We start from the raw sequence: 14,202 nt of genomic DNA, 5'->3' as shown, positions 1-14,202 counted from the left end.
GTGGATAAAACAAGATGTTCACGCAAAGGTAGTCTACATCATCTCAGGAACAACAATAATTTGAGGTATAGGACTGCAGCTCCAGTGGTGATACTTTATAGTTTTAACATTCTTTCCAAGATATCTCTGCTTTTCTGGTGGACACAAGTTTACAGCATATGCACAGTACTTGACATGGCCAGATGCCATCTGGGTTCAGTCCATTGAAAGAATCTGTGTGGGACTCTCAACAGAAGTAAAGTGGATACTTGCAACCCCAAAGATTTCAACTCAAACAGGTGTAGTAGAAATCACAAATGTTCACATTTTAAAGGTCTTACAAACAAGTCATTAGAACAGACTGGACTTTGTCCACCAGAACACCAAAGGCTTCACTCAAGGCAGTTTGCCATAACGATCTGCCCACTTCTCACACCACTGAGAGCTAACAAGATCAATAAAACGATTAGCCCGTTTTGTAATAGTCACAGGGTTTTTGCCTTTCACACCACACTTAAGGCCATGGTCTTTAGACCCAGGTCTACTACAACCCAATTAATATCAAGTACTCAATCCAACAGAGGTAACTACAAATTATCTGTTAGCTTAATGGATTAGCACTGAAGTGTACACCAGCAGTGTTCAAAAAGGACACCAAGACTGACACTATTGCCATCAAAAAATCATCGTCTTTGCTGCCAACACAAATGATCCCAATCCTGAGGGAGACCAGCCCTTTGAAATAAGCAGTGACTTCAGCTCCTGCAGCCTGATGACTACATTTCCCTAGAATGATGAATAGAGGTGTTCTTGAGGGCTGACTCAGTGCCTGGCAGCACAAAGAGATGAGTAACTACCTTTGAACCAGTTTTTGTTCTAGCACACATAGATCACAGCACTGCCAAAGACTACAGAAGTGAGAGCTAACCGCAGTATCAGAATCTCAAAACACTGGCCTCAATTTACCAATAATTGATGCCAAAGATCCTTTTAGCCTAGTGTTCCTGCAGCAATGAAATTAACCATGCCTTCAACTGACACCTCAGATCTGCATTACCAGTCCCAAAACACTTCTGATCTTCATTAGGAATTGTGTGAGGACAGAAAGCTTCACCAGTGAAAATGTAAATTCATATGGAGCCTCTATGTACATAAGGAGACCCCCCTATGCAGAATGCCCTGACATAGTATGGAGAAAATGTTAATTTCTGTTTCAGAATTTCTAGAATGACATAATTGAATGAATATGCTGATGTTTGGGATCAAGGATATCCAAGACAGCTGATCTTCCTCAGAGAAATTATTATAAAGTGCACACAGGATGGAGTGACTGAGAATGAGAGACGTGAAAATTTTTTAATCCAGAACAAACTTGCCCAAAACTTCAATAGCAAAGCAAGAAGAACTCTAACACATTCATTATGAGGAAACTCAAAGAATTAACTTGGCTAATGGGTAAAAATTGTTCTAGAGAACGGCAGAGAATGTCTAAGCTGGAAAACAGCTGAGATGAACTGCAAAGGAGTAGAGGTTCTACAACCCTGGTATCCTTGGTAAAGTACAGAGCTGATCACTAATTCATCAGCTGCCAGGTCATTTGCTCTGGACAAGAAGTCTGAGCAGAGAAGGGTTATTAACAGTCACCCCCAACAGAAAGTTTCTAAAGGCAAGCACTCAAGCATTGCCCTCTCTACACAACCTTAGTTTTAGCTGGACAATTTGCTGCTGCTGTTTTATTGTCCCCGTGCTGAAAGCTACACATCAGCAGAGCAGGCTGAGTTTGTGAGGACAGCTATAGCAATTCATGGGGGAATGGAGGGGAGGATGTGAGCACACAGACCAGAATAGGATATGACACATCGTAAGAAAGACAAATAACTATTCTATTATTTTTTTCTTTAGATTTATTAGTTACAGGGATAGAGATAATATGGGAAAATACTGTGTTAAAAGACGGTGTTGTCCCCCCTTGCCCCTAGCTATACTGTGGTCCACAACAGAAGTTGAACAGGAAGATCCCAAATAATTTCAGATTGCCTGTGACTTCACCTCATTTTTATAATGTGTATTAGTAATCTGCCCACAGAAGTCATGAGACAATACAACAGAGCTCACATTTCTTGATTTGCATCCCTCTGTCATTTGAAAAGAAGCTTTCCTTCAGTATTCAACAGCAAGACAATTATCCACAATGAACAAAAGAGATTGTTAAAAAAAAATGTGCTGCCAATAAATGACATAATCCAGTGAATTTAAACCACTCCTCTAAAAATTCTGGCATTCTGCAAGACTAAAATAAACCCTAAGTAGAAGGAAAAGCAAAGCTTGCCACCTACTGCCCAATGACATAATAGTATGTACTAATATTGCCTATCTCCTTTTAACAGAATCCCTTTTCTTGACATAGAACGTACAGAACTGCATCTTCAGTTGTTTTTTCAATGAAACAAAAAATACAAAACCAGCCCATGGAACATCCAAAAGCAGTCTTTTCTATAAGAACACTTATAAAATCCCTGACAAGCCTGAAACATCATTTCTTATAGCATCCAAACAAAGAATTCCTTTTAATATCCTCCAGTGGGGTTAGAGACTTTAATAAAGTCTGTCCCCCCAGCCGCATGGTAAGTTTTAAAGACAGTACTTAAAAAAAAAATTATTACAATAGATAAAGCCTATCAGAAAATATTTTTTTCCTGTACATATCTGAAGGAGATATTTTCAAAGCTATAGATTACCTTAGTAAAAAAATAGGGCTGTAGCAAACACTGGCTTATTGCAGATACTTTATTTGTTCTACAAGCTCCATGTCTCAGCGTCAGAAATGATGCTTTGTTATGTTTTCAAGCACAGAGAAATTCTCTTCAGTAATTACAATGCTTAGTTGAGCTATTACTCCAAATAATATTTATTTTCCTAATATATCACATAAGAAAAGTCATTTCTGAATAAAAGTAGGTCCTTTGCTTAGTGTAGGAAGTTGCTTAACTCAAAGTCAAGTAGTCATGATTCAATCACCTCCAAAACTTTTGAGCACACCTGCACACTCTTCTTGAGAAACAACACCATGCTGCACACTGCAGTTAGCCGACAGTTCACCTTCCCGTCCTCCAGCCCTGCTCTCTAAGGCTATGGGATAATTTAGGGAAAACTTGATAAAGAGGGAAACAAGGATTTACTGCAGAGGCCCTCTAATAGAGTGCTGGCTGGTTACAAAGTCTCAATATATATTTGAACAATAACATCAGGAGAAGAGCCCAGCTTCTCCATTTGCCTAGTGTTCTTCACCAGTTACATTCACACAAAAAGAACTATCAGTCTCAACAGATATTGATGAACAGTAAACTCTAAACTTTAGCACAAGATGATGTGAGTAATAAACCTTAGAAGTGGTTAGATCAGCAACTGATTACACATTGTATAAAACAGTAATTTTGGATTCCTGGGCAAAATTGATCAAAGTACAAGGATACACAGCATACAACCATTATGGAGCTCAGTTAAAGTGGAAACTGCTTCTCAGTGAAGTACTTGGACTCTAGCACTGAAGAAAGTAAGCTCACTGGAGATGAAATATGTCTCTTAGGATTCCTAAATCATGAACAGAACAGGCTATTTGTAACAATGAAATCAGTGAGGCATTTGTAATTAATCTGACAGGCCCAACCCTGAAGATACATCTGCCTTTATCTAAGGCCAGTCCACATCATCTTAATGAAGATTCTTAGTCCATCTAGTTATCTGCTACACTAGCAAAATGTTAAGACCAAGTAAATCCCCTGAAAAGGGGTTCTTTGTGTCTTTGTTATCTATTTAATAAGGTTACTAACAATGGAGACTCAATAGCAACTGGAAATTAAGACAATACCAAAAGTTATATTGATACGCAAGACACAAAAATCAGCTAATAGGTGCAGCTAGTATTATTTTACAGGACTTTAGATCCAATATTCAGCAAGATTTCTGACACAGTGACCAAAGACATCTACATACATTTTCAAGTTCAAAATACCTGAAACAGAGGAAAATGTCCCTGGTTCAGTTATCATTTGATCATTACAACATTAAACCAAGACACACAGATTTTTATAAAGACAGAATATAGCTAAATCACATTTTTATACCCGAAATCAGTAATAAAACCTATTCTTTGCTTTTCTTCCTTTGAAAGTTAAAGGTACTGGATTTGACAGGACTGAAACTGACAGGAGACAGTTTTCCAGATCAAGTTACTGAGATCTATTCACAGCTCTAAAGAAGGGAATGAAAAATCACATGAAAACTATTCCCATTTTCTGCAAGGAAAATAGCTATTTGCAACGTTGTTTTGATTTCAGCCACATCCCATAATCATTACTGTTGCACAGTAGTTTGTTTAGAGTAACCTGAATGGGTTACTTTTATCTGTTTGGCTAAAAAGACTCAAACATAAAATTGCTGCATAATTGTTTTACAATCAAAAACACTTGCTAACAGAGAAACCGTTTTAATAGCAAGGTTCTGAATGACACAACAGCAATATATCAAACCAAACTTCAACAATACAAATGTATCTCTGTGAAAGTGAAAACACACTGTCATGCTTTCCAAGAAAAGCTGTTCTCCTTCAGCCCCAGCAAGCCCCTGGAAAGAAGTTCTTCCGATAGTTTCCCAACATCTCCTGAAAGAATTGTTTGATGATAAATAGTAAAAGTTCCAATAGTTACAGAGAAAAAAAGCAAACCAAACCAAAAAAACAAACCACAACCTGAAAAAGCCACTTTGGAAGAGAATATAGCACATTGCAAAACAGTAACAAATGTTAAAGCCTCATTAAAGCATTCAAAGCCTCTCTACTCATTGAAACACTGTGAACTGAATGGTCAGGCACACGTTTTCAAGCTAAAAAAAAAACCTTAAAAATGCTACCACTTGAAATGATGGCTTACTGTCTGCTTTTCAACTAAGCTAACAGCACCAGTACAGTTTGGAGGCGATTTTCTTTCCTGAAAAGCAGTGCCTTGAAAGCAAGATGATTATTTCCACACACATGGAATATGCCTAAATCACTGTCTCTTTTTGCTGTACTGACATACAGGAGCATAAGCATATTCCAGTAGCACTCAAAAAACCCTCAAACTTAATGACAAGTTAATTAAAAGTTAACTTTACCTCATGGAGTTTATTGATGTTCCTGGGATTGCGGAAGGGAAGTGTATGTTGACATTCTCAAGAGGAATGTGCCTTACAGGATAATATGGATAACTGGTCTGCAGAAACTCTTTACAAGTCTATTAGGAAGAACATGAATAACCTGATGGCTAATAGGGTACACTGTTACCTTGCAGCAAGTCTCTCATTGAAAGCAGTGTGCAAAAGGCATCTCAGAATCCACCCCAAATAGCTCACAATGGGAAAGTTGTTTTCCTGATTCTCCCTGGAGCCACCTTCCACTAGCAAACCTAAAACAAGCATACCCTGAGCTCACTACAAGTTAGAAATCTATACTGAAGGGATGCAGTCATCAGCGTAACCTGCAGACAGAATGCCAGTTTTTCGTCTCCCTGACACAAAGCAGTAAGCTCAAGAACTGCTGGAAAAATCTCACCTCTGACCACTGCAGCTAAATTTTTTAAGTCTGTGAACAGTCAATACCCCAGTGTTGCGAAGCACATGGTGCTAATACAAGCTCAAACATCTATGTCACTGGGCTCTAGACGGGCAGAAATACTAGTCCATGACTTACAGACCAAAGCTCTGAAGCACCAGGTAACAATCCATGGTTGTATCTTAATAGCATAGTCATGGCTGGCTCAACACCCTCAAGTACACAAAGTACTTAGGTGTATTGGCTCTGAGCAAAAATACATGCATGTGCCTAAGAAAAGGAAAAACCAGATTTAAAAATACTAATATGGAATATTTAGCCTAGAATCAAAAGTAATACTTTCCAAGATATCATCACTGGAACTACGCTCCAGTTGCTTCCAGCTCCTCTGTGTAGACCAAGAGAACATATGATCTCCTCTCCTGAAGAAAGAATGCAGTGTATCACACAAGTTCCTGGCTTCGAAGGGAAAGAGCATCACCAACAGAAAACCAACTGAACTAAAAGTTTCAGCAGCCAGGAAGTCAAATGCTTTCTAGTTTTTAGATTGAATTAAAGATTTTTGGTTTGTTTGTTGGATTTTGTTTGACTTTTATGATGAGATGACTAGCTCAGTGCATGAAGGAGCATGATCAATCTTTTTAACCTGGATTTTAAGTGAGGTGTTTGACACAGTCGTCTCTTTATGTAAAAGCTGATGAAATATGGACCACTACAACTGGGTGCAAAAACTGTGTCTGAATAGGTGGTATTCAGTGATAGGAAATCCAATTCATAGGAGATTAAGTGACTATTTTTTTTCTTAGAGATCAATACTGGATCAATATTGTTCAATGACTTGCTTGATGACCTGGAGAAGGGGAAAAATACAGTCTTAGCAAGTATACACACTTCCAATATGGAGGAATGGTTGTTCCACTGAAGCCTGAGGAATTTTGACAGGCCAGAGAAATGGGCTTGCAGAGTTCAAAGGCGAACACAAAGAGCAATACAGCAACTCTGTGCAAGAGTGTAGATTTGGCACCAAAATGGCTGGAAAGCAGCCCTACAAAATGTGGGGGTCCTAGTGGATGAGGTGAACACATGTCAGGCAGCGTATCTGCATGTGAAGAATGCCAGTCATAGACGGGGCTGCGTTAGCAGCAGCATAGCCATACAGGTCAAGAGAATGATTACTCCCTCCATCAGGCACTTGTGAGACTGCATCTCAAACATGGTGACCAGTTCTGGACTCCCCAAATCAAGAAAGACACCAGCACAGTGGAGCAAGGCCAGCAGAGGGCCACCAAGATTGTCAGGGACTGGAACACACAGCATATGAGGAGAAAGACTTCCCAGCTCTAAAAAAAAAACCACAGCTCAAGGGGATGATATTGCTACCTACATCTGCCTCTTGAGAACCTGTAGAGGAGACTGAGCCAGGCTTCTTAAGAGGCATACAGCAAAAAAACACAGGGTAACAATAAACGTGCAACAGTGGAAATTTCAATACTCTTTTTTTCCTGAGGGTGGTCAAACACTGCAACAGAAGTGCACAAATACCGGAGATCTCCAACCTTGCAATCTTGAAAGTATTCAAAGCTCAACCACACAAAGCCCAGAGCAGCCTCTTATAGTGATCCTGCTATAAGCGAAGGGTTGGACCAGATTGCTTTATACTTTCAACCTAAGTTTTATCCCTCCTTTTCTTAAAAAGCTTCCTTAAAAAAAAAAGTCAAAATCTTTTTGGACAAAAGTTCAATATTATCAAGAGCTTCCATAAAGTATTTTCAAACAGATCTCACAATTAAGTTCAAGTGCAGGGCTCTTGTAAGTAGAGAGTTTCACTTGCTCTGTAAATCTTTAGTACAAAACTGTCATAACAGTGGTAAAAAAATATGTCCTCTAGACTTTTGCACTAGCTACTAACCTTCAAAAAGCCTGTCTACAACCTTTTTTAGACTATCACCTGACACATCATCATATTAACCAATCTTACAACCAGAAGTTCAAAAAAATAAATTACACGCAGTCAAAGGTACAAAAAAGAACTAGTATGCAAGACAGGAAATAGCCAAAAGAGCAGTCTCTTATACTTTACAGTAATCCTCAGCCCACAGGAGTTTGTACAATAGAAAGTCAATAATCTCTATAGATTATAAATATATATGTAAACATTTAACTTACTATTATATATTATACAAAGAATGTATTCTATTTTCAGTTATGACTGTCCAATATTGTCAGCTTCAGTAGGGTCACAACAGCATGTCCAGTTCTTCTCTCAGGCACATTTTTTTTCAGTCTAATTCACACTGATATGCCACCAACTAGTTAAAATTGGGAAAAAGTAGTATTTTTTCCAGTTTAAACTATATCTTTGAACAGAAGTTAAAAACAGCTTTAAGACACCAGTTGATAGGTTTACTACAATTAGCAGGCAATACATCTGCCTGTAATAGCATGAGACTAGACCCAGTGAACCAGGAACATAGGTTTGGAGGGGACCTCTCAGCAAAGATTTCTGGGCACATAAGACACACCAGTAAGTCCAAATATGTCACCTGAAGTCTGTGTGTTCGCCACTCCTTTGATGAGCTTTACTTTGCCCAACATTAAAGCAGACTTCCACATTTCATCACCAGCTGCCTCCAAAAGAGGCTGAAGAAGCAATGCTGTGACACTTCAGTGTATTATTGAGCTCCAGCTGGTTGATGCTGTACTCCTTTTGGTGACCACTTCCAAAACTGTACTAGAAAGGTCCCTTTAAAAAAAAAAAGTTCTACTCACACAGATGGTAAATGCACAAAAGCAAGCTGTTGGAGCTATCCTGTTGCCAACAAGTAAGAACACGAGATGTGAAAGGAACACCCAGAGTTACTGGAGAGCTATCACAGGAATTCAGGCCCACAAAGCATGCCTGTTACTGAGATCAGAATTCCCTACAGGTTCCAATAAGAAGCAGATTTTTGTTTCTGAAACACCACTTGTTTTCAATTACAGCCATCTATACCTTCTGCTAATGTTTTTCCGAGATGAGACCTTGTACCTGACGGTATATCCATCTTCAGAGCAGAGCTATGACAGACTTGCTGAACTCAGGATATTCCAGGAAATTAATCTCTCTTCAGCTTTCCTTCTGTTCAGCACCTTATTCTTCAAAAAAAAGATACCTGGAAAGAAATAAATTAATTCCCTGCTGTCCTAAATACCATCGCCACCATGATCCTAAGAAAACATGGATGAACACATCTTGATGACTGAAGTTGGAAAAGTTGCATTCCTATACAAAACAGAAAAAAATTGATAGAGGATGGCAAAACAGAAGCTCTGTATAGGCAAGCTCCCTCTAGGAGCTAATTTAGGTGTTCCAGGTTGGGTTCTGACCCAGATCTCACCAGTTCAGTCCTTGACTGCACAGCAGCAGTGTCCAGATCGGCACACCAACTACACTGACAATGGATGACTCCACCTTCTAGGAGTGGGAAAAGAAAAAGCCATTCCAAAAGCATCTGGGCAGCCTCACACAACATACAAGATACAAGGTATTCAAAGAGGAAATGAAACAGGAACTAGCCTGTCTACTCCCTGTCAATGTTAGAGATGTGACCTCAGAAGGATCTTCCAGCCCTGTAAATTGTCCTAATAGTCATACATGGGAACTATCAATGGCACTCATTTCAACAGCTGTATCTAAACATCCACCTTCTGCTGCACTTGATACAACTGCTTTGGTTTGTGAAAACAGTCCATGTCCTTTCCATCTCCAGCTCCTACACCTGGCTCCTGCCAAGGTTGTAGGCAGGCATTCTCATGAATCCAGAGACTCAGTTTTCCATTTTCCCATGCCAATATTAAGCTGACTGAAATAGATTTACCTTAATGTGATCTCACAGAATAACAGTTATATCTACCTGAAAAAGTCTCTCTACAGAGTTAGGAGAAAATCCTTAGGCTGAGAAGGGCCACAGGAACAACAAAGCCCACTGCATATGGAAGCATGCAGAGGCACTTTGGATAGCACATAACAGATGACTGGTCTTGTCAGTCTGAAGTTGCTTCCTCTACATCTGTGATGATATCTCATGCAAGCAGGTAAAGAAATTTTCGTGAAGCATGAAATGCTGTAGGTATCCTCTAGAAATACTTTGAGCATCATAGCCCAACAACTGTCATAGTAGGAAGGAAGACGAAAAAAGCCCGATGATTTTACTGGAAATTTCCCCTTCATATTAGTCACTCCAATAACCCTTGCTTTGCTGATAGGAATGAAACTGGACTCAGAGTACTATGAAATACTAAAATTGTGTAGCAATTTCTCTGTCCTTCAAGACTGTGGATGTATTTGTACCTAAAGCCCCCACTGCTCTACCTTCTATCTTTCTCAAAGAACATACTGGCTTAGGGCTTAGCACTCCAAGGGAACTCAGGTTAACTTCTCATTACACAAGACACGTAGGAACCTAGTTTAGCTTGTGGATCCACAGTTAGATGAACAAGGACAACAGTACAAAGAATTAGAAGGGTTTAGGAGGGAAAAAACCTGATAAAGATGTTATGAGACAACAAATAGCAGCATTGGCAATATCCAATGATCTCTGTTCTCAGATGCAGCTTTGGAAAGGAAGTGGCAGGATGAACTTTGTTGTTGGAGTATGACTACTCAGGTGCAGAATTCTATAATCACACAACACCCTTCCACATTCATTTTTACAGGTTCGAACACAGGAAAACACAATTTATTTCCTAGCCCTGATTATCTTGCTCTGGAGACTAGAAGCAAGACAGACTACACCCTCCTTACAGCTCTCCAAAAGCAACACCTGTAACAGGACAGAAACACTTTTTCTCACTGACTTCACCTGAAAGTGGAAGGACAGCAGTAGCTGCAAACACCTAAAACTTCACATTCAACTTGATTGACACCCTGCTGTGCACCTCCTTCCCCCCATATCAAATGGGGTCTTGAAACAAACTAAGGTTGGACCCATCAATAAAAACAAGAGTACAATTAGAGAAATTTCAGACTCACATTAAGTACTTAAAGCTCAGAGAAAGAATATCAAAGACTGGCTAAGTCACCAGCTACTAAAGAGACAGAGAAAAAATTCTCCAACAAGATGGGTGTTTCCTTGCTGCTTACAGCAGTCAGATACAATCCTGAACCTCAAACACAAACAAGCAGAAGTAGCACAGCCATGCACACTTATATTAAAAGAGAAAACATAATGCAAATACAAGAAACCGGAACAGAACACAAGCACCAAATCTTACTCTCCTCAGTTACTCAAGGTGTCAGAATTCCATGTCTGTTGCAGGTTTGAAATGGGTGCCGGGAAAGAATATCAAGCCCTACCTTGGACCACCACCAACAGCCCCTGAAGATACGTGAAAAAAATGCTGATAACCCTGACACTGAATCAGCCAAAGATGAGACTAGTGCCGCCTGGAGGCGACGTCAACACAAAGTGACAGGCAACCGAACATCTAATTTGCAGCCCCTCCAGACTGTTTCGGTTTAAAATCCCCCTGAATCCCTCTGACCCCTTCCCTCATGGTTTCCCCGCCCAAACAATCCCTTACTCTTCCTATACCCCATATGTACCTTCCTGTTTTGAAAAGGCAGATGGAAAAGGGAAATTGATAAAGGGAGAATGAACATTTCCAGTTTCAGGTATTCTCGAGTGATTCGACCTTTCAGTAATCTTGCCATGATCCTTAACAACTTTGATTGAGACCCTTATAGAGACACCAGCCACAACTCCCCCATGGAACCTGACACCTGTCACCCTGCCGTCTCCTAGATGTCCTTAACCTGAGCAACTACACAGAGACACTGCTGTGGCTATGGATGCTGTGGCTGATAAGAGCATGGAAATAGCAGCCTCAGTAGCCCAGAAAGGCCCACCGCACCCAGCACCGTTGAAGGAACTCGGGACTTGTTGGGACATTGGGAACTCGGGGGAGGGGTTGCCTCCCTCCAGAGGCTTTGCAGGTGTTTCTGGTTGTTCTGCCATCCGTTCATTGTTTGAAATACTGCCACAACCCTGGACCGCCACTGTTAAAACCAAAATATCCTTTCCTCGCTCATAGAAAGGGGAAGAATGGTTCTCACCTTAGTTCCAAGTAATAGGGGGAGGCCTTCTTCTAGAGTAAATTAGGGGGAGACGTTGTGGTGGCTAAGTCCACTTTATGCCTCCCAAGTTACCCTAAAAGTGGTCTCTCCCTACAACACTGTGCTAGAAAGTTCTCCCTTTGTCTAGATCCTTCTGGCCCTCTCCCCCTCCCACTCCTTTTCCCATTGGCCCCTGTCAAGTCATTCAACCTTGCCTCTGCCCCCTAGCCCTCAGACCACTGGTTTTGGATGCTCTGCCCGCCCTTGGGAGTTCTTTGGATAAAACTGGCGTGGGCTTTCAGTTCTGGATTCTTCTCACCTCTGCCACCCTTCGGGTGCGTTGCCATTAAACACCTCGGAACTGCAATCAGAGAGCCCCTCTCGCCTCTCTGTCTCCAGTTCATGCACAGACTGTGGGTGTGAGTGGCTGTGCACAACCACCTGTGAAGGTGACATCGTGTGCACGCGTGGGTGCCGGCAGAGCCGCCTGAGCGTGTCCATGAGGGACCCAGCAGGGACAAACGCAGCATTGATCCGCCAAAGCTCTCATTCAATACATGTCAGACTCTGTTCTAGGCTAAACTCAAAAGGTGACCAGTGTAAATTAAGAATAATTCCTCCAAAATTAGTACAGCAGTAATACTCTAAGGAAAACAGAAGTTGACTGATATTATGGGACATTCTGTTCAGGTAAGGAAATCCAGCTCATAAATAATAGAAGTCTAAACATCCACTGAAATCTTACTGTGAAAACAAGAAGCTGTTTTAAAAAATCTCTGAAAGTTTCCAAATACAATTTTTTGAAAACACTTGCAAGGAACAACTTTTTATAAATCTAACATACTGGACTTCTTTGAAAATAAAGAAAACACTTACTGTGGTTGCATTTGCTGAGTTAACCCAACAGGAGGCTTCTGCTTGATTGTGAATGCCATCTGAGTCATAGGGCCAACCTTTGGTGGGACCTGCACCTTCTGAGAGAAGGACTGCTGGGCAGCCTGCTGGGGTATGGGCCATGGGGGAACAAGAGGGCTCCGGCCTCCAGTGGAAGATGTGTCTTGCACAACTGTATCCTCACAGGAATTACCTTTTGTTCCTGGTTTACACACACAAAGCTGAGGTCGCAGGCACATCCCTCCATTTTGGCACGGCGGTGCACAGTTAGCTAAGAAAAGACATTTTAAAAAGTACCTTTGAAACAAAGCGTAAAGGAAAATGCAAACCCTCCCCACAATAAAAAAAGGTATTAATTGTTAATGTTAATTGGAGTAGGAGAAAGCAATATTGCTAAGCTCCACAAAAGATAATATGCAAATTGGTATAGCTTTTACTGATTTCTTGCACAACAGACATGTACAACATTTGAACAGCTTCAAAAAGTAAAATGTTCAACCTAAACAATAGGAAATGCACTAGTTAAATCAAGAAATATAGCATTATTTCAAATCTTCCTCCTTTCTTCTCAGTATTCCTCCTCCTCATATTTTAACCACCCAAACTGCATCCAATGAAACAGTATTACACAGATTACAGAATTGTACAGATCCAGGCTGGGATTCATTTTACAGTAGTAAAATGTACATATGCTGCATAGGTACCTAGAATGAATCCCTACTGTGACATTATAGATCACCAAAATGATGCAGAGAAGCATGAAGCAATTCAACTCTTCCCCATCTAAAACCCAAATGACACTCCCTGCAGTAGCCCCACTGTAACAACACAAGAGACATGAACTGCTGCTACAAAGACATTGCTACACCTAGGAAGAAACAAACAAGTGCTTGTGATTATCCCAGACCAGCTTCTATACGTTCTTTGTATCATCAGTAAAAAGGGATCAGATTCTTCAAAATACAATTTGCCTTCAGAGAGGATTTATTACACTGCTTTGTGTTGCTCTATCTAGTGACTACAGAGGGAGTCTGAATAACCAGCCTAGCTTCAACACCCAGCTTGTAGACCTAGTATTGCAGGATCAATTCCACTCTGAATGAACAAGAAACTTGGAGAAGCAGCATATGCCATCAAAAAAATGGAGGGGGGGAAAAAAGCAAAAGCAATTGCTGATCATATATATACACAATACTGCAAAGGCATGTCTGATTTGAGGATTTATTCTGGATGCTTAAATTTACATCACAAAGATGGCAAAACAAATTAATTCTCTAATCCAAAGGACAGAATTTAACATTAAAATAGGATTCTGGGATAGCCAACAAAATAATTTCTTCATTAATCACATTAAAGATGGCACACAATGAAGCATGTATTAAAAAAAAAAACCCCACGGCTGAGCTACTTTGTTCCTACAAACTAAGCATATTTTTAATATTGTTAAAGATCCTTTAAAATCGACAAAATTATATGCCAGGTGATAATTTTTTTACTAGAATAGCTAAGATCATATTTTAAACTATAACACGGGATTCTGCACCATATACAGATACATCCAACTGCACAACTATATTATTTAAAGTCAGTCCACAACCCTTGTCCAAATAAATTAGAGTACTTGACACTTCAGTCAAGTTCTAATACA

At 40.2% G+C, this 14,202-nt stretch overlaps 1 protein-coding gene across 7 annotated transcripts in view; it reads right to left on the bottom strand.

Moving 5' to 3' along the window:
• LTBP1 (latent transforming growth factor beta binding protein 1) overlaps positions 1-14,202 on the bottom strand; it is a 192,548-nt gene that overhangs the window by 163,801 nt on the left and 14,545 nt on the right. For all 7 annotated transcript variants that reach the window (XM_042024999.1, XM_042025001.1, XM_042025002.1 and 4 more), the window contains exon 3: positions 12,537-12,825. In XM_042024999.1, the coding sequence (XP_041880933.1) occupies positions 12,537-12,825 (289 nt within the window). The remainder of the gene's footprint in view (positions 1-12,536; positions 12,826-14,202) is intronic.

This window comes from Corvus kubaryi, unplaced genomic scaffold (assembly GCF_017639235.1).
Source record: "Corvus kubaryi isolate FWS band 111438036 unplaced genomic scaffold, C.kubaryi_AGA036_p1.0 37266, whole genome shotgun sequence".
In the NCBI taxonomy this organism is placed as follows: Eukaryota; Metazoa; Chordata; class Aves; order Passeriformes; family Corvidae; genus Corvus; species Corvus kubaryi.
This window is presented reverse-complemented; position numbering and strand designations above follow the sequence as displayed.